Source organism: Bombina bombina, chromosome 5 (genome assembly GCF_027579735.1).
Source record: "Bombina bombina isolate aBomBom1 chromosome 5, aBomBom1.pri, whole genome shotgun sequence".
Taxonomy (NCBI): domain Eukaryota; kingdom Metazoa; phylum Chordata; class Amphibia; order Anura; family Bombinatoridae; genus Bombina; species Bombina bombina.
Genome location: NC_069503.1, coordinates 295,564,059 through 295,585,659, shown reverse-complemented (window position 1 = coordinate 295,585,659; position 21,601 = coordinate 295,564,059). Strand labels below are relative to the sequence as shown.

General features: G+C 39.8%; 1 protein-coding gene across 1 annotated transcript in view; it reads left to right on the top strand.

Moving 5' to 3' along the window:
* Positions 1-21,601, top strand: part of CALCR (calcitonin receptor) — a 1,065,293-nt gene that overhangs the window by 544,081 nt on the left and 499,611 nt on the right. Inside the window, exon 6 of the mRNA XM_053714051.1 lies at positions 2,715-2,868. Within this exon, the coding sequence (XP_053570026.1) occupies positions 2,715-2,868 (154 nt within the window). The remainder of the gene's footprint in view (positions 1-2,714; positions 2,869-21,601) is intronic.

The window sequence follows — 21,601 nt, the reverse complement described above, 5'->3', positions numbered from 1 at the left end:
TTTCAAGACTTCATTGGGGTTCCTAAGGGTCCCTGGGGACTCTGAACTGTAGTTTTCCACTCCTGTAGAGTTTGGAGATGTGAATGACCTCCAGAGATCTGGTATTCTGGGTGATGGACAATTTACATCTTCACTTGCGGTATCTTCTGGATGTCGACTCTTGTAGCCTAGTCGCATTCTTTTTGCGGTGGCGGAGATTTCTTTCCTTCCCGTTTTGGGTTGGATCATCTGTTCTGGAAGTGCAGAGCATGTCCTTCTTCCTTTTTTTTCTCAGCATTTCATTTGCTCCAGTACGTGGAATGCAGGGGTCACCCTGCCTGTTCTGCGAGGCTCCCATTGTTATTCCTGTTGCAGTGATTTTGGGAGATCGATCCGGTAAGGATTTCTGGAGACTGTCATCTTCTCAATCTAAGAACTGCCCCTTGTCATACCATGGTCTTTATATTCTTGGGTGCTATCCTTCGACCTTATGCAGATCTAGCCTTTTGGGCTTGAGGGTAGGAGGTCCATGGTCAGTAACAGACTTTTGCCTTTCTGGGGTCTGGGAAATGACCTTCCTTTTGATCAGCATGTGGATCAGGTCATTTGGCCGGTCTACAGAGGATAGCCTTGCAATCCAAGGGTACTGGTTGCCCATTTCTTCAGCTGGTCAGGAGTTTTTTCAAATTCTTGGGTTTGAGGCTGTTGCTAGGTATTCTACGTCTACGGACTTTAGATGGTGGAGGGCTCTGTCTTGGGTGCGCTCCTACCATGGGATGCAGCTGATAGATTCCTCAGGAAGTTCGATCTTTTGATTGGTTCCGTTTTATTCGAGGACTCTGGCTTAGGACCACATCTCTTGCCTGGAACGGGCATGGAAGGTTCTGCTTAACCTTTGGGTTTGGTTCCCCCGTGTGTACCTTCAAGGGTGGGGTTTTCTGATTCTCATGGGAGATTACTGTCTGCCTGATGCTTAAATTTGAGGTCTCTCTGACGGGTCCCTACTTGTCTTCTGGGACATCTGTGCTTCCTTGTAGACTCCAGTTGTCATTTCAACTGGGCTGGCGATATTGGCTGAAGGGTCTTGCCTATATTGGTAGGGTGGTTACTGTTGCTTTGCTCCCTTTTCTTCTCACCTAGAGTGGGGGATGGGTTTTTGCGTGTTCTCCTTGACTTGGAGGTACCTCAGTATCTGTGAAGGGCCGTGGGTCCTTGTTTTTCTTGCCTCATAGGATTTGTTTCCCTTCCTGGTGTACTCAGAATCACGGAACTGGATTCTGGTATTAGGATCCTGGGGGTCAGAGTACTTTCTTCCTTGGGGGAGTGTTCCTTCTTCTGGAAGGTTGAAGTGTAGGGGTTTTCGGTCCCGAGCACGAAGTTACCAGTCATAGCTCATGGAGCATGCCAGTTTTAGTAGTGGTCAGAGTTCTACCCTAGTGTTTTTTATTCCTTGTAGATCCATCCTTTTTTCTTCCAGTCTGGGACTCTTGTCTTTAACTAGCCATTGGGCTGGGACCATTATACTGGAGGGAAGGTCGGGGATTGGTCTGCTCTGTGCAGTGTTAACTGTTTACTATTATTGTGTTTGTCCTCCCCTTCGGTGAGGGAACTCTTGGTGCCCATCTCTCTACTGGTGGCGTCTGCTGTTGGGATGGGACGCTCCTTGGAGCCCAGAAATTTCTGGTCAGGATCTGTTGTTTAGACTTTTCAGCGCTTCTTGGTGGGACGAGTCCTACGTTGGCTTAGGGTCAGCTTTGTGGTATGGTGCTGTGTCAGGGATATGAGGTTGGCCAACTGGTCATCCTAGTGACATTTTATTCCTGAGTATGGACTTATTTTTCTGGTCCTTGTTCTTCTAGGGAGTTTGTCTCCCTGGGCAATGGTCCTGTGGCAACCTTGGTTTGCTCTAAGTTTGATTTGAGACCGTGTTGGAGGGTCCTTTGGATCGCTTATGGGGTCCTCTATTCTCCCCCTCGGGATAGATAGAGGTTTTTTACTTTTAGGGGTACTTTTCGTGGGAGTCGAGAACCTATGGGCTGGCTTCTCAGAGGCTTTTGCGCTCAGCAGACTCTGGGTCTGAGTGGTTTCTATCACGGTTTTGCAGGTTATGTAACTGACGAGCAGTTACTTGGGCTTCCGGTTTTTCCCTTGTCGTTGAGAGTTTTTGTAGGGTTTCATGTAATTTCAGGCTGTGGTGCCTTTCAAAGAGGCCGCCTTTTTGTACTCGCCCTTCAGTGTCCTCTAGCTTGGGTATTGTTTTCTCAAAAGTAATAAATGCAGCTGTGGACTCTTCCCGTTTAAGAAGAAAAACATAAATTATGCTTACCTGGTAATTTTCTTTTCTTCTGATGGGAAGAGTCCACAGCTCCCGCCCGCGTTTTATCTATGAGGTGGGAGTACATTTTTGTTTCTTCTGGCACTTTTATCACCTTATTTCCCAAATTAATCCTTGTTCCCTTAGCAGAATGACTGGGGGGTGAGGGAAGGTGGGAGAGGTATTTAAAGCCTTTGGCTGGGGTGTCTTTGTCTCCTCCTGGTGGCCAGGTTCTGAATTCCGAAATGTAATGAATGCAGCTGTGGCCTCTTCCCGTCAGAAGAAAAACAAAATTATCAGGTAAGCATGATATATGTTTTCATGATATCTCTATATATACTGTATTGTATGCATTTATAGCTGTCAAGTACTATTTTTAATATATCAATTTTGTAATAACATATTTCTTTTTTTTATGCAGAGAATGGTTCCTAGTATTGCTTCTACTGTAAATTATGCTTCCCCCACGTTAACACCTGTGGTAAATGAAGAGAATGTAAAAAATGAAAGAATTATCAATTCTCAGTTCAAATGTTATGAGAAAATAAAAAAAGACCCTCCCTATTCGAAACAAGGTAAACCTGTATATTTTATAAAATATATGTATTTTGTTTTTTAATAGGTAAATCTTGTTTTAAATTTCAGTTGTGGGATGTGAAGGTGGCAGCGATATAAGTAGAATTGTGATTATTTATTTATTTTAAATACGAATATTTAAATTGGAGGCAGTCATCCAAGAGAAAATAGTAGATGATGAAATGACTGTGCAATTACAGAGAGGTAGAATTGCCATCAGAAGAAATAAATGCTTCTGTGTATGGGTGTATTTGCAATGTATCCAAAATAATCCGTATTTGTTTTACTCAAAAATTAATAGTGGTTCGTTATGAATATTCTTTCCTGTTCCCGTACCCCTAACATCACCCTACTGCAAAACCGTTGAGTGTCCAGGAAGCCACACTACAATTAACTCTTACTATAATACCATAACAGCTATAGCTTTCCAACACAATTAACTTTGTGATGTTCTCCCACAATAATTTACCATAATCTAACAATTCCTACTGTTCTGACACCCTTACACTACGCTTCTTCACTGTGATTAAAGGACCACTAAATACAGTAGACCTGAATAATTAAAAATCATGTGACATCCATTAGCTAATCACAAAATATTGTGTTTTATGTGAAAAATACTTTGCACATGCTCAGGAGGAGCTTGTGACTTAAAAAGTGTGCATATTAAAAGACACATTTTGATAATGGAGGTGAATTGGAAATTGCATGCTCTATCTGAATCATACAATTTTAGTTTTAACTTTAGTGTCCATTTAAACATAAATTAGATCTCATCACCTCACAACCTGTATTTACACAACCACCTTATTTCAGTTCCTTCCAACATTTACACACCACAGGTGCTGACTTATGAGATGATTAATGGAATAGACTATCAATGAGTATAGTAAGATGAAAGACTGTTAGAGAAATTATGGGTTATGTACAAGGATTTCCAAAGAATTGATTAAAAGTGCACTTCAAGAAGGAATATACAGTAGTTAGTTTCCTTGGGGATTTAGGTTCTGAACTTTCATTAAAATCAATTTCTACACTGACTGTGATTCAGTGGCTAAATTGTAGCCTCAGCCTAAACTTCTATGTAAATAAAATAACAAACATAAAACACAATCCGCTAGATTTGGAGTTTTGTCGGTAACGACCCAAAAAACTAACGCCGGCTTTTTTCTGGCCGCACCATAAAAATAACTCTGGTATTGAGAGTCCACAAAAAGGCTGCGTTAGGCTCCAAAAAAGGAGCGTAGAGCATTTTTAACGCAGCTTCAACTCTCAATACTAGAGTTGCTTACGGACGCGGCCAGCCTCAAAAACGTGCTCGTGCATGATTCCCCCATAGGAAACAATGGGGCTGTTTGAGCTGAAAAAAAACCTAACACCTGCAAAAAAGCCGCGTTCAGCTCTTAACGCAGCCCCATTGTTTGCTATGCGGTAACCCTTCCTACGTCTGCACTTAACACTCTAACATGTACCCCGAGTCTAAACACCCCTAACCTTACACTTATTAACCCCTAATCTGCCGCCCCCGCTATCGCCGACCCCTGCATATTATTATTAACCCCTAATCTGCCGCTCCGTAAACCGCCGCTACTTACATTATCCCTATGTACCCCTAATCTGCTGCCCTAACATCGCCGACCCCTATATTATATTTATTAACCCCTAATCTGCCCCCCACAACGTCGCCTCCACCTGCCTACACTTATTAACCCCTAATCTGCCGACCGGACCTGAGCGCTACTATAATAAAGTTATTAACCCCTAATCCGCCTCACTAACCCTATCATAAATAGTATTAACCCCTAATCTGCCCTCCCTAACATCGCCGACACCTAACTTCAAACATTAACCCATAATCTGCCGACTGGAGCTCACCGCTATTCTAATAAATGTATTAACCCCTAAAGCTAAGTCTAACCCTAACACTAACACCCCCCTAAGTTAAATATAATTTAAATCTAACGAAATTAATTAACTCTTATTAAATAAATTATTCCTATTTAAAGCTAAATACTTACCTGTAAAATAAATCCTAATATAGCTACAATATAAATTATAATTATATTATAGCTATTTTAGGATTTATATTTATTTTACAGGTAACTTTGTATTTATTTTAACCAGGTACAATAGCTATTAAATAGTTAAGAACTATTTAATAGCTAAAATAGTTAAAATAATTACAAATTTACCTGTAAAAGAAATCCTAACCTAAGTTACAAATAAACCTAACACTACACTATCAATAAATTAATTAAATAAAATACCTACAATTACCTACAATTAACCTAACACTACACTATCAATAAATTAATTAAATACAATTGCTACAAATAAATACAATTAAATAAACTAGCTAAAGTACAAAAAATAAAAAAGAACTAAGTTACAAAAAATAAAATTTCTTGGGGCATGCCCCGCAAAGGGCCCTGTCCAGGGCTGGTAAGGTAAAAGAGCTTTGAACTTTAGTAATTTAGAATAGGGTAGGGCATTTTTTTTATTTTGGGGGGCTTTGTTATTTTATTAGGGGGCTTAGAGTAGGTGTAATTATTTTAAAATTGTTGTAATATTTTTCTAATGTTTGTAAATATTTTTTTATTTTTTGTAACTTAGTTCTTTTTTATTTTTTGTACTTTAGCTAGTTTATTTAATTGTATTTATTTGTAGCAATTGTATTTAATTAATTTATTGATAGTGTAGTGTTAGGTTAATTGTAGGTAATTGTAGGTATTTTATTTAATTAATTTATTGATAGTGTAGTGTTAGGTTAATTGTAGATAATTGTAGGTAGTTTATTTAATTAATTTATTGATAGTCTAGTGTTAGGTTTATTTGTAACTTAGGTTAGGATTTCTTTTATAGGTAAATTTGTAATTATTTTAACTATTTTAGCTATTAAATAGTTCTTAACTATTTAATAGCTATTGTACCTGGTTAAAATAAATACAAAGTTACCTGTAAAATAAATATAAATCCTAAAATAGCTATAATATAATTATAATTTATATTGTAGCTATATTAGGATTTATTTTACAGGTAAGTATTTAGCTTTAAATAGGAATAATTTATTTAATAAGAGTTAATTAATTTCGTTAGATTTAAATTATATTTAATTTAGGGGGGTGTTAGTGTTAGGGTTAGACTTAGCTTTAGGGGTTAATACATTTATTAGAATAGCGGTGAGCTCCAGTCGGCAGATTAGGGGTTAATGTTTGAAGTTAGGTGTCGGCGATGTTAGGGAGGGCAGATTAGGGGTTAATACTATTTATGATAGGGTTAGTGAGGCGGATTAGGGGTTAATAACTTTATTATAGTAGCGCTCAGGTCCGGTCGGCAGATTAGGGGTTAATAAGTGTAGGCAGGTGGAGGCGACATTGAGGGGGGCAGATTAGGGGTTAATAAATATAATATAGGGGTCGGCGGTGTTAGGGGCAGCAGATTAGGGGTACATAAGGATAACATAGGTGGCGGCGGTTTGCGGTCGGCAGATTAGGGGTTAATAAGTGTAGGCAGGTGGAGGCGACGTTGAGGGGGCAGATTAGGGGTTAATAAATATAATATAGGGGTCGGTGGTGTTAGGGGCAGCAGATTAGGGGTACATAAGTATAACGTAGGTGGCGGTCGGCAGATTAGGGGTTAAAAAAATTTTTTCGAGTGTCGGCGATGTGGGGGGACCTCGGTTTAGGGGTACATAGGTAGTTTATGGGTGTTAGTGTACTTTAGAGTACAGTAGTTAAGAGCTTTAGAAACCGGCGTTAGCCCAGAAAGCTCTTAACTACTGACTTTTTTCCTGCGGCTGGAGTTTTGTCGTTAGATGTCTAACGCTCACTTCAGACACAACTCTAAATACCAGAGTTAGAAAAATCCCATTGAAAAGATAGGATACGCAATTGACGTAAGGGGATCTGCGGTATGGAAAAGTCGCGGCTGAAAAGTGAGCGTTAGACCCTATTTTTAGTGACTCCAAATACCGGCGGTAGCCTAAAACCAGCGTTAGGAGCCTCTAACGCTGGTTTTCATGGCTACCGCCAAACTCTAAATCTAGGCCAATGTTAATAGTCATTTATATAAAAAAACTCTGTAAAATGCTCAATAGTGCAAAGAATGCAAATATATAGAGTACATCAGAGCAGTATTTACAGAGGTTTTTTTATTGTTTTCAATATGAATGTTGAGATTTCTACAAATTAACAATTTCATATTGTACATGGTGTTACTTTGTGTTTGCATGCAGTGATAAAGTATGATAAAAATATATTTAAAAATAAATAAAAAGAGGTATAAAACTTACTTTATTTCCACAATAAAAATCCTCATATAAACCTTCAACAGCCAGAAAATTCTGAATTTATACCCCCACCCCACAACTATGTATAGGGTTCTCCACAAAAAAAAACAAAAAAAAAAACCATAATTAAATTGCATAATTCAACATACATTATTTAATGATAATTTGCAACATTATAATATTCGCTATATTTAGCTTTATATTAGCTTACATTTTAGCCAGGTTGTGCACCCATTAAAAAGGTCATGAGGCTAAATATATGAGCAATATGCTGCAACCTCCCTCAACTCAAGGTTAAAATATGTAAAAAGAGAAACCGAAACCAATGGTGTCTCATTTCATTTTGATGAAATAACACATACAGTACTTGATTGAACTCCATTATTCCCAGAGGATATTCAGCTCTTAGTTCCCTCTCTATATTAATATAGCTTTCTTACATAATAATCCTCAGGGGAAGAAATCAAGCAAGCACATAGTTAAACATTGTATAAGAAAGTTGTCTGCTCCTTATCCGGTTTATTCATTAAAATACTGTATCTGATTTATATATATATATATATATATATATATATATATATATACTCTTATGATATAAACACTTTATATCATAAGAGTAAGAAAAAATAATGTTGAAAAAGATATTAATGCTTGTTAGCATCTGGATTTATATTCTCTCTTAGGCAATTTTATAATTAGTTGAATGTATTCTGTGTAGAAATTAATTGTAAATAATTTATAAGCAAAATCCTAATTAAGTACTAATCTTGAAATGGAACAATCGACAATTTATTTATCCCAGAATTATATTTCTAAATAATAATATAATTATATGTAGAAAGAGAGAAATGATCCTTTACAAATACATTGGATTTCTGGAGTTGACTTGCTCACTTTTAGTAAGTTAATAACAACTCTGTTAATGTTAGGGAATATATATTGCTCAAATATTCAAACTCCAGGACATTTCAAAAATGTTTGCAAGCCCTTTAGGTAATTTTCTTGACATCATCTATTACTTTTAAAGGATACTAAACCCACATTTTGTCTTTCATGATTCAGATAGAGCATGTAATTTTTATTTATTTTTTTTAAAAATAGTTTTTATTAAGTTTTTCAAATAATACAGAAGAAACAAACAACATGAACACTGTATCCTCCATGAGCATATTGTATACAAAGAAACCTACATATCGCTTGGACTCATTGGTTAACATGAAATATGGAAAAATTCACATCAGCAAACACATATCCGATGAATATAGGATTATCTCAAGCAAAGCAGTGTATATTTCACAATGTATAGTATATGTAGTAAAATATAAGGACACTCCAATGTACCACAAGATATAAAAAAAAAGGATTGGGATACATGTAAATATGATCATTCACCATCAAATTGAGCATTTTATATACCAGTATACAACATATTTGAGTATATATTTTTACAACATTTACAGTAATTGAGGATACATAGGGTAAACAGTGCGGTATGTAGCGAGAGAAACCGCAAAAGTAAATTCTGGAAAACACCAGAAATCCTTAGGGTGTACAAGGGAAGGGGAAGGGGGGGAGAGAAAAAGGGAAAGGGAGAGTGGGGGAAAGGGGGGACGGGACGGAGACTAACTGTGCAGTAGGGCAGTAGCACTCCTGTGGTTTCTAGTAACATAGGGGTCTTTACTTAGCAAGCTATAGTACGGTTAGACATGCGCCAAGACCATCATGTGTAAAAACCATTAGCCCTCCTCTAAACAGCCACCATCAGAAGCACGAAAGGCTTACAGCATACGCCAATGTTGGTTAGTATTAAGTGGAAATATTTAACATAGTATTTATAAGCATCTGAGGGTTCATAGGACATAAAAGTTTTGAATGTGCCACCACCTGATAAATAGACCGGGCAGCCCAGGACAGAGACAATCTATAAATGTAATGTGACACTGAACCTGCCTCTATAATAAAAGGAGTACTATAGAATGGTCTGTGTTGTCGTGAAGCAAATTATGTATGCCTCCTTACTGCAGTTAAAGGGTCAAAGTTCTCCTACTAGCATGGCTAAATCCTGTTGGCCAGGTATGGGCCCTATACCCAGCACAGGTATATCATAACAGTAAGCAGATAACTACGGCTAAAGGAGAAAAACATACAGCACATTTTGTGAGGCTTAGGAGGAATTTAATACATAAGACATTATGACACTGGTGGCTCCTACATATACACCAAAGGGGCAGGAAGGTGGATATAGTCTCAGCTGCAGCACAGCGGATGCAAATATGGCCATGTGACAAACCTCATCTCAAGCTCCTTTGCATTTCTGTCACCAAGGCATTACAACTCATGTAGAGCACTCTCACTCTGTAAAACATAAATATCCAGCAGGAGACAATATGACCTGACAAAGGAACAGGGTAGCACAACAATCATATAAATATATAGAACCCGCCCAAACAAGACTATAGCCCCTGAAGGTATACCCAAATATTATTAAAACAACATCAGGGTATTCAAAGTGAACACTTCTCTCATCACCATATTAACATATAGGCAACTTTTGTATATACTTGGAACTATTCAGCTGTATAAAATTAGACATATTAATAAAGCTAGTAACTAAGGCTAGAAGAACTTCATATTATACTGTGATGGAGACCCCTGTATCTAGTTAAAATCTAGTCCATAACAGCTCATCTGGTGTATAGCTGTAAATGTCTCTGACTAGGAAGCAACTAATGAAAGAAGTCCATTAAACATATCCTCCAGGGTCCCACTGTAGTTTCAGTGAGTGCGCACAGTAGTAATGGTAGAGCAAAATAAACAGTACATTAAACAATCAACATAGTATATTAAAATATACGGTTCTCTGAATCCTGACTGAAGGATTTCTAATGAAACAGAATGAACATACAGGTAACAGATTCACTATAGAAAACAACAGAAGGATTATAGTATCAAAGCTGACTTTTCATAAAATACGTCCACCTGTTTAATATCTCTGAGGAGAGAAGTAAATTACCCCCATATGAAGAGTTGCCAAAAGTGACATATATACATTTTGTCGTCAAAGTCCCCCTTGTTCAAGCTTGTACGCAATCATCAGGGCCTAAATGTCTAACTGTGAAGGTTTCAGATGAATATGCAGCGGCACATAATGATCTTGGTTGCAGAAGCATAGTAATCTACTGCATATACATAAGTGAATAAGCCTACTCCTACTTTAAGAACTGCGAGGCCCCGGAGGTGGAAGCGCTTCACTTGGTAATCACATCTGTGATGTGCAGAGCATCCTAATCGTAGGTAGGAGACTTTAGATCGGCATTCAGCTCTCACCGTAGTAGGGGATGAAGATAGTGCCGTAAATAGCGTTTTCGAGTCATTCCATCGCGTGGGAGCGATAATGGTAGAGCCGCTGTTACTGCCGTGTTCTAGGGCTTTTCGGGAGTGATTCAAGGTCCCACTCTGGTTCTGGTTGGCTTATTGTGGAGGGCTCACATCTCCTCGATCCATCCTCCGGTAATAAGGTTAAGGCCCTTTCTGGAGCTTGTAATGCATCATGGTGCATGTCAACGTGCTCAGTTCCTTTCCAGGCCTCCATCACACTCGCCCCCAGCCATGATAAGTTGTTGCATAGTAAGTGATCCAGTAATGCAATTAAAGTGTGGTTTGAGATATCCATATTATAGCTGCATAACTTCTCCACCATCACCATCGACTCACCAGCTCCTTGTACAAGGAACTTATTAGTAATTATTGGAGTGTCTGCGGTTAGGCCATTACATAAGCTGGGAAAAGGCTGCTCCTCAGGGGCCCTGGCATAGGGCACCATAAAGTATATCAAGAGTCTTTGCTGAAGAGTTCCTGCACTTCACAAACAAATATCACTTATCTTCAGTCATACATATTTTTAAAATTGAGCTGGGCTGAACGGTCTAAAATATGTTTAGCTATGCTGGCATGCGACCGTTCAGTTCCAGAGCTTGCTCCGCCCCCCAGAGCATGTAAGTTTAAGCAACTTTTTAATTTACTCCTATTATCAATTTTTCTTCGTTCTCTTGCTATCTCTATTTGAAAAGCAGGAATGTAAAGCTTAGGATCCAGACGATTTTAGGTTCAGCACCCCGGATACCGCTTGCTTTATTGTTGACTACATTTAGCCACCAATTGGCAAGCGGTACCCAGGTGAAGAACAAAAAAGTGTTGTATTCTTTATTAAAAAATAAAGATAGCAGCATCTTTATTTTTTAATAAAATAACTGCAATAAGCACTTATGAGGGACGGGGTTTAAAGTTGGCAGGTGTGGGGTGTTAGGAAAAAACAGCACTGCTATTCTATAGGAACTGTGTGTTCCCAGTAAATATATATGCATATGCTTATACACATATATATTTATGTGTTAATATGTGTATATACACATATTAAGACATAAATATATGTGTATATACTGTAGTCATATACATTTACAATTTGCTGCCAACGCTGAGCGACTTACCTCCTCTGCTGCGCTATTTCTAATGCCGTGCATCGCACCATGAGAACGACGCTCTCAATGGAGCCTATGGAAGTGAGCTCTCGAACGGAAGCTTGCGTTTGCATTGCGCTCAACTTGTAATACCAGTGTACTTGATTTGCGCACGCTGGTATTACTCAGTGGAGTGCAAATATTGCTTTTGCAAAAGCTATATTTCCATTTTAATATGAGGAGAGTCCACGGCTTCATTCCTTACTTGCAGGAATACAGAACCTGGCCACCAGGAGGAGGCAAAGACACCTCAGCCAAAGGCTTATATACAGTACCTCCCCCACTCTCCTCATCCCCCAGTCATTCTTTGCCTTTCGTCACAGAAGGATGGCAGAGACGTGTCGGACGATTCAGAGTAGTCTTTTATGGAGGATTGTACTCTTCGGTACTGTCTACTTCTATCACTCAAGTCTATGTCAGGTGCAATGCTACAAGACTGTCAAACTTGAGAGGCTGTGTGTCTGTTCCACGGCAATAATTCCGGTAAGATCGCTTCAATTTATTTCATTTTTTTTTTTAATTCTTTTTTTTATTAGATAAATCTCCACAAGATGTACATTAAACATAAGATCGCAAGACATCCAGTATATATACATATACATGCAACAAACAATAACTAAAATTTTATGCCATTTGCAAAAACATCTTAATCTTGTTGGAGTTTCTTCAATATGATAAAACAAAAACCAATAGAAAAAAAAGGAAGAAGAAAGGAAAAAAAATAAATAAAAAAAAATAATAAATTCTTTTTAAGACCCCCTACCGCTGTACACGCACCTAACACCCTTAACATCCTGTGCACTGTATTCCTACACTAACCAGGAGGCCGGAAATTTATTCAATAGAACTAATTCTGCAAAGCTTATGGACAGGCGAAATGGATAAAGAATCTGTCTCTGCACCGGGATAGAGTAAGACTTAATAATTGGAAGCCATCCTATAAGAAAATCCTCAATCCTCTTCTCTGAAGCATCTTGTAGATGAAATGATTCAAAGATAATTTGTTCTTATATTTCTTTTTGGACTGTTGAAAAGCTCGGTGCTCTACTCGCCTTCCAATTCTTAAGGATAAGGTGGCGAACTGCAAGAATAATTGTATTAAATATACGAATCAAACGAGGAGAACTATTGTTAGCTCAGGGAAACAATAAAACTACATTTTGTAATGTGATAGAAACATTTACACTATAGAGAGCACCAAGCCAAAAACAAATTTTAAGCCATAGTTGATTTAATTTGGGACACCACCAGAACATATGGAATAAAGCCGCTCTAGACTTAGAGCACCGTGGACAGTTCCCTGAACTAGTAGGGAAAAACTTTTGAATTCTAGATGGATATAAGTAATAATTATTCAGCAACTTCACGTGTGACTCTTTCCAGCTCATAGATAATCTACATTGATTCAACATCTTAAAACTCAGGATGATCCTGTCATTATCAGTTCCCGGAATAGATGGGCACAACCAATTACTTATCCCATCCAAATACTTTTCACTTTGCTTTGAAAGCATGATATCATACATCAAAGAGATAGATGTATTTCCCGACTTAAACTTTTGAATTAAACTTTTGATATCCGACCACGCTATCATATTCCCAACCTGCCAGTTCTGACTATATATATAATGTCGTATCTGAAAATAGGCATACATATCTGATCTAGGTAACGCATGAGCTTGAAATATATATTCCGATGTATGCACCTGACAATCTTCATCCATCACTTGTTTTACAAAAAGTAAACCTTTATCTGCCCAAGATTTAAATATCTTTTGATGAATACCCGGGGTAAATTGCGGATTACCCTGGATGGGAAGAAAATCTGAAAAGGCAGAATCTATACCTAAACAGCCACAGAACTTATACCACACTATAACAATGTTTTTAAATGACATCATTCTACAGATATTAGACGGAAGTTGTTTCGGTTTACAATGTAAGATGGCTTTTAATGAAAAAGGGCGTATATAAAAAGCCTCTTCCTGTCCTACCGCAATAAGATTAGTTTCAGTGATCCAGTCTAAAGCAAACTTTACCATGGCCACGATATTATATAACTTAATATTGGGCAGAGCCAGGCCCCCCACATTTTTCTTCTGCATAAGCATAGCTAAAGCTATTCTCGGTTTTTTATCTTTCCATATAAATTTGGAAAAATAGCTATAAAGCTTCTTTGTATCTAGATTAGATATGAAAATAGGTAAATTTTGCACCATATATAGAAGTCGTGGGAAAATAATCATTTTTATTAAGTTTACCTTAGCAGAGATAGACAATGGATAGGATGCCCAGAGCTGAAGATCCAATTTAATTTTTTCAAATAAAGATGAATAATTTGCTGCGTACCATAACTTCGGATTTCTATGTAACTCTAACCCTAAATATTTAACTACGTTCACAACTTTGAATGGGATAATCCCCGTATAGGGAAGCCTTTCGCCCACATACATGAGTTCGCTTTTATCTAGATTAACTAGATAGCCCGAAAATGAGCTAAATTCAGCAAGTATTTGTACAGTTACTGGAATGGTTAGATGAACGTTATCCACAAATAGCAGAATATCATCTGCATGTAGCAGCGACTTCAAACGATTAACGCCAAGTGATATACCAGTTAGTATATCTCGGAATCGAATTGCCAAGGGTTCTATCGCTAGATTAAAGAGAAGGGGGGAATTTATTTCATATGATAACATAAGAAGATAGGGTCACAGTGTGACTATTTATCTGTATGGAATCAAGGGTCAATATCTCTGGAAGGGGATTATTGAACAGGGGGGATTTATACATGATTTGTTTTATTATTTCTTATGCTGCGTCATGTGTGAGATGAGGTTCTAGCAGATATGGGAACATTCAGGTTTTACTTTGGTTTTGGATGACTGCGCAGCCTGTCAGTTTGGTGCGCTTTCTTCCTGCAACAGGGGCGGTCCTGCATGGCACTCCATGTGACCGGGTGTGGCCTCATTAACTTCCTCTTTCCTGACCATGCGGTTTACAGGAGAAGAAGCAGTTTATCTGTGGGGCCTGGGTCATAGGAGGTGGTGAGTGCCCTGGCCATTGGGGGTATAAAGGTGCCATTTTCTTTTTCTATAGTCCATTTTAAAAGCGCAAGCTATAGAGGACTGATGCGTTAAAGGGTACTCCCTCTTTACCCAGGTCTAATACCTGTTTTTATTGTGAGGAGGCTACGGTATACCCGCCTGCTCAATTATGTTCCACATGCCTTGATAACGTACTTATATCTAGGAAACCCAAGATGTTTAGTACCACTGAGCCGTCTACCTCTGAGGGGTCTCCATCCCACAAGATGCATTCCCTGCAATCATCTCCTATTACACATGCAGCTCCCCATTGCACGACTAATCCTCCTTCGGGAGGGGCCCTCTTACCGCCAGACTTTTCTGAACAGTTACAAATGGCAGTGTCTGCGACCTTTAGTGCTTTACCTCACCCTGCTATGCGCAAGCGAAAGGTTAACCCTTTAATTACCACAGCACTTTTCCATTTTCTGTCTCTTTGGGACCAAGGCTATTTCTGCGGTGTTTGAGTTTGGCTGTAATTTTCCTCTTACTCATTTACTGTACCCACACATATTATATACCGTTTTTCTCACCATTAAATTGACTTTCTAACGATACCATTATTTTCATCATATCTTATAAGTTGCTATAATTTTTTTTTTATAAAATATGAGGAAAAAATTGAAAAAAACACACTTTTTCTAACTTTGACCCCCAAAATCTATTACACATCTACAACCACCAAAAAACACCCATGGTAAATAGTTTCTAAATTTTGTCCTGAGTTTAGAAATACTCAATGTTTACATGTTCTTTGCTTTTCTTTGCAAGTTATAGGGCAATAAATACAAGTACCACTTTGCTATTTCCAAACCACTTTTTTTTCGAAATTAGCGCTAGTTACATTGGAACACCGATATCTTTCAGGAATCCCTGAATATCCCTTGACATTTATATATTTATTTTTAGAAGACATCCCAAAGTATTGATCTAGGCCCATTTTTGTATATTTCATGCCAACATTTCACCGCCAAATGCGATCAAATAAAAAAAATTTTACGTTTTCACAAATATTTTCACAAACTTTAGGTTTCTCACTGAAATTATTTACAAACAACTTGTGCAATTATGGCATAAATGGTTGTAAATGCTTCTCTGGGAACCCCTTTGTTCAGAAATAGCAGACATATATGGCTTTGGCATTGCTTTTTGGTAATTAGAAGGCCGGTAAATGCCACTGCGCACCACATGTGTATTATGCCCAGCAGTGAAAGGGTTAATTAGGGAGCTCCCACCTGACACATCACACCCCCTGAACCCTCCCAAACAGCTCTCTCCCCCCCCCACCCTACAATTGTCCCCACCATCTTAAGGACTATAAGAAAGTCTGCCAGTACTAAAATAAAAGGTATGTTTTATTTTTTTATTTTTTAGCATATTTACATATGCTTCTGTGTAGGATCTCCCCTTAGCCCTCAACCTCCCTGACCCCCCCCCCCCAAACAGCTCTCTAACCCTCCCCATCTACCTTATTTGGAGCCATCTTGGGTACTGGCAGATTATTATTATTATTTTTTTGGGGTTTTTTTTCTGTAGTGTAGCTTCCCCCCCCCAAGACCAATCCCCCACCCCCTACTAGATCCATTTTATACCCATTCCCTCCCCCTTTCTCCCACTTTTTAACATAACATTTTTCTGTAGTGTAGCAGTTTCCATCCGCTTCCTCCCCGTGCATGCGCCCGCCCACCGCCCCCGTGCACGCGGCCGTGTGCCCCCCCGGTGACCCCGCCCCTGATCCCACCCCCCTCTGCAGCCAGGAAGCCATCGATGGCCGCCCACCCGCCTCCCACATCAGCTCCCAACCACCTATTATTGCGGCCATCGATGTCCGGTGCAGAGAGGGCTACAGAGTGGCTCTCTCTGCATCGGAAGGGTAAAAAATGTTATTGCAGGATGCTTCAGTGCTTCTACCACTTTCCAAGACCGACGACATATGGCGTACGTCCTCGGTCACTATCTGTATTTTTCTTGAGGACGTACTGCTATCCTTCCCAGGGGTCATCTAGCAACTTGCTGGATTTATCTGATACTAGATTATACACTGATGAAGATGACTCTGATACTTCAGAGGAGGCTCTTTCTGGGTCAGAAACGGCTGCCTCTAAGCCTCCGGCTGTGGAACCAGACTTTAGATTTAGGATGGAGCACTTATGCTTTCTGTTAAAGGAAGTGTTGGCTACGTTAAAGGTTCTGGAAACTAAGTTACCCGAGGAACCTTCTATTCCTAAGCTTGATAAGGTTTATGAGGACAGGGTGGTGCCACAAACTTTACCGTTCCCGTTAAGATGGCAAATATTATTAAGAATGAATGGGAAAGACTCGGATCCTCTTTTTCCCCTTCTTCTATTAAGAAATTGTTCCCAGTTCCTGACTCCCAATTAGAGTTGTGGACGTCTGTCCCTAAGGTGGATGGAGCTATCTCCATGCTTGCTAAATGCACCACTATCCTGCTTGAGGATAATTCATGGTTTAAGGAGCCCATGGATAAGAAACTAGAAACTCTGTTGAGAAAGATGTTTCAGCACACAGGATATTTATTTCAGCCTGCAGTGGAGGTTGCTGCGGTGGTGCGAGCCGCTACCTATTGGTGTGACTCTCTGTTGGAGATGATCAAGGTGGAGACTCCCCTCAAGGAAATCCAGGAAAGAATTAAGGCCTTGAGGGCAGCTAATATGTTTATTTGCGATGCAAATATGCAGATTATTCGCTTGAATGCCAAGACATCAGGCTTTTCTGTTCTAGCCCGTAGGGCTCTATGGCTGAAGTCTTGGTCTGCTGACATGACTTCAAAATCTAGACTGCTTTCCCTTCCATTTAAGGGGAAGGTTCTTTTCGGTCCAGGACTGGACTCTATCATATCCACAGTCACTGGGGGCAAGGGTGCCTTTTTTACCACAGGATAAGAAGAACAAACCTAAAGGACAGGGTCCTAATTTTCGTCCCTTTCGTTCTGATAAATCACAATGACGGAAGTCCTCCGCAAAGCCTGATCAGTCCAATGGAACTTGGAAACCATTTCAATCTTGGAATAAATCCAAGAAAAACAAGGAGCCTGCGGAGACAAAATCATCATGAAGGGTGTCCCCTGATTCCTAGCTGGATCGTGTTGGGGGCAGACTATCTCTCTTTGTGGAGGCTTGGCTGGGAGACATGCAAGACCCTTGGGTTCTGGAGGTCATTGCTCAGGGTTACAGGATAGGTTTCAAATCTTCCGCCCCGCTCCGTTGGCAGATTCCTTTTATCAAACCTGATTTTCTAGGGTGCGTGAGGGACCTCTCCTCCCTAGGAGTGATTGTGCCAGTTCCTCTAGCAGAGAGAGGTCTCGGATACCACTCAAACCTTTTTGTGGTCCCAAAGAAGGAGGGTACGTTTCGCCCGATTCTAGAGCTAAATTTTTTAAACAAGTTTCTTTCTGTGCCATCGTTCAAGATGGAGACAATAAGGTCTATTCTGCTCAAGAGGGACAGTTCATGACTATGATTGACTTGAAGGATGCTTACCTTCATGTGGCAATGCACAAGAATCATTTCAAGTTCTTAAGATTCGCTTTTCTGGACCAGCACTTCCAGGTTGTAGCTCTTCCTTTGTGTCTGGCTATTGCCCAAAGAGACTTTACGAAGGTTCTGGGGGCTTTGCTTGCGGTGACAAGATCCAGAGGTATTGCAGTAGTGCCTTATTTGGACGATATCCAAGTCCAGGCTACATCCTGCTGGCTGGCAGAAGACCATTTGAGAGCTCTTCTTCTTCAATCTCATGGATGAAGATAAACTTATGAACGAGTTCTCTGGCTCCCAGTACCAGAGTGGAATTCCTGTGTATGATTCCATATCCATAAAGATATTCCTTACAGACCAGAGACATTGCAAAATTACTTCCAATTGTCTTGCCCTCCAGACCTCCTTAAGGCCATCTGTGGCCCGGTGTATGGTGGTGATTGGGCTCATGGTGTCCAGTCATGATGGAAGTATCTCGGATTCTGGACTGGGCTGAGGCCCACAACTGCTCGCTGTCAACGATCCACATTCCAGGTGTGGACAACTGGGAGGCGCACTTTCTCAGCAGACAATCCTTTCATCTGGGGGAATGATTTCTCCATCCTGAGGTGTTTGTGGAGATTTGCAACAGATGGGGGACGCCGAAGATAGTTCTTATGGTGTCCAAACTCTATACCAAGCTGCCCAGATACAAGTCGCTGTCCAGCGATCCCTAGGCAGAGCTGATAAATCCCTTAGCAGTGCCCTGGGGGTTCAACCTAGTTTACATTTTTCCAGCGTTACCCCTTCTTCCTCAAGTAGTGGCCTGCATCAAGCAGGAGCAAGCCTCGACTATTCTAATTGCTCCATCGTGGCCGCAAAGGATGTGGTTTGCGGACCTGGTGGGGATGTCATCATCTCCTCAATGGAGGTTACCTTGTCGCAGAGATCTGCTGTAACAGGATCCCTTTGTTCATCAAAATCTAGATTCTCTGAGGCTGATTGTGTGGAGATTGAACACTTAGTCTTAGCCAAGAGAGGGTTTTCTGAGAGAGTGATTGATACACTCATTCAAGCTAGAAAGCTGGTCACCTATCGCATCTATCATAAGGTGTGGAGGACCTACTTATTCCGGTGTGAAGAATGTGGATTTCCATGGCATAAGGTCAAGGTGTCCAGGATTCTTTCCTTTCTCCAAGATAGTTGGGAGAAGGGACTTGCCGCGAGTTCCTTAAAGGGACAGATCTTGGCTCTTTCTGTGTTATTGCACAAGAGGCTTGCTGAGCTTCCTGATATTCAGTCTTTTGTTCAGGCTCTGTCTAGAATCAGGCCTGTGTTTAGACATTCCGCTCCTCCTTGGAGTTTAAATTTGGTTCTTAAAGGGACACTGAAATCAAAATTTTTCTTTTGTGATTCAGATAGAGCATGCAATTTTAAGCAACTTTCTAATTTACTCCTATTATCAAATTTTCTTCATTCTCTTGGTATCTTTATTTGAAATGCAAGAATGTAAGTTTAGATGTCGGACCATTTTTGGTTAACACACTGTGTTGTTCTTGCTGATTGGTGGATAAATTCATCCACCAATAAACAAGTGCTTTCCATGGTCCTGAACCAAAAAATAGCTTAGATGCCTTCTTTTTCAAATAAAGAAAGCAAGAGAACAAAGAAAAATTGATAATAGGAGTAAATTAGAAAGTTGCTTAAATTTGCATGCTCTATCTGAATCATGAAAGAAAAAAATTGGGTTCAGTGTCCCTTTAAGGTTCTGCAGAGGGCTCCGTTTGAGCCCATGTATTCGGTGGACATTAAATTACTGTCTTGAAAGGTTCTTTTTCTACTGGCTATTGCTTCAGCACACAGATTATCTTAGATGGTGGCCTTGCAATGTGAGCTTTCTTACCTAGTTTTTCATGCTGATAAGGCTGTTCTTTGCACTGGGTTGGGTTTTCTCCCTAAGGTTGTGTCTGATCACAACATCCATCAGGAGATTGTGGTTCCTTCCTTGTGTCCTAATCCTTTTACGAAGGAAAAATTACTTCATAATTTGGATGTGGTTCAGGCTTTGAAATTCTATCTTCAGGCTACGAAGGATTTTAGAAAGACTTCAGCTTTGTTTGTTATCTATTCTGGAAAGCGCAGAGGGCAGAAGGCCTCTTCAACTACCCTATCCTTTTGTTTGAGGAGCATTATCTGCTTAGCATATGAAAAAGCGGGACATAAGCCTGCTCAGAAGATTGCGGCTCATTCAACTAGAGCTGTGGCTTCTTCTTGGGCCTTCAAGAATGAGGCCTTTATGGAGCAGATTTGTAAGGCGGCTACCTGGTCTTCCTTACATACTTTTTCAAAGTTTTTGCTTCGACTGAAGCATCTTTTGGGAGAAAGGTTTTGCAGGCTGTGGTGCCTTCAGAATAGGGTCTGTCTCTCTTTTAGCCTCCTGTTTTCATTCAGTGTCCTCTAGAGCTTGGGTATATGTTTTCCCACAAGTAAGGAATGAAGCTGTGGACTATCCTCATATTAAGATGGAAAACATAAATTATGCTTACCAGATAATTTCCTTTCCATCTGTATGAGGAGAGTCCACGCTCCCGCCCGTTTTCTCCATTGGGTGGACCTAAATTTTATTTTGTTCTTCTGGCACCATTTATACCCTGATATTTCTCCTACTGTTCCTTGCTCCCTTGGCAGAATGACTGGGGGATGAGGGGAGTGGGGGAGGTAATTAAGGCTTTGGCTGGGGTGTCTTTGCCTTCTCCTGCTGGCCAGATTCTGTATTCCCACAAGTAAGGAATGAAGCCGTGGACTCTCCTCATACAGATGGTAAGCAAAATTTATGTTTTTGCGTTCCACTTGTCATCTAGCCCTAAATAGAATGCTATTGCTGTCCAGCAGACTTTTGCACATTATTAAAACAAGCTTTGTCTGACAAGGTCAAGGTCTCTAATGCTGCCTGCATGCCTGGCAGACTTACCAGTGCCACTCAAGTCCGAAATTGGAGTCTCCCCTCACTGACTGAATTGCAAGCTGCTGCTGCTTACACACGGCCAGTTCTGCCTTCACACTCTCTGTTGCCGTGCTCTGTAAGTAGAGTGCTATTCTATCTCCTGCATTTACTATGGGTAAACTCATGAGCCCTTAAAAAAAAACACCACCATTTAAAAAGAAAAAGAAAAAAAGAAGTACAACTGTTAAGGCTGTGTGGGAGACAGCGTGACAAATACGGGAGCTGGGAGACACTGGAAATTTTGACTTAAAGGAATGTTAAACAGTCTGTTTTATTGTTGTAAAAAAAAAAAACAGTTAACAGAAATCATTGCAATATGTAATACTTAGCTATATAAATGACTTTTACCTTTTTATTTTGTTTT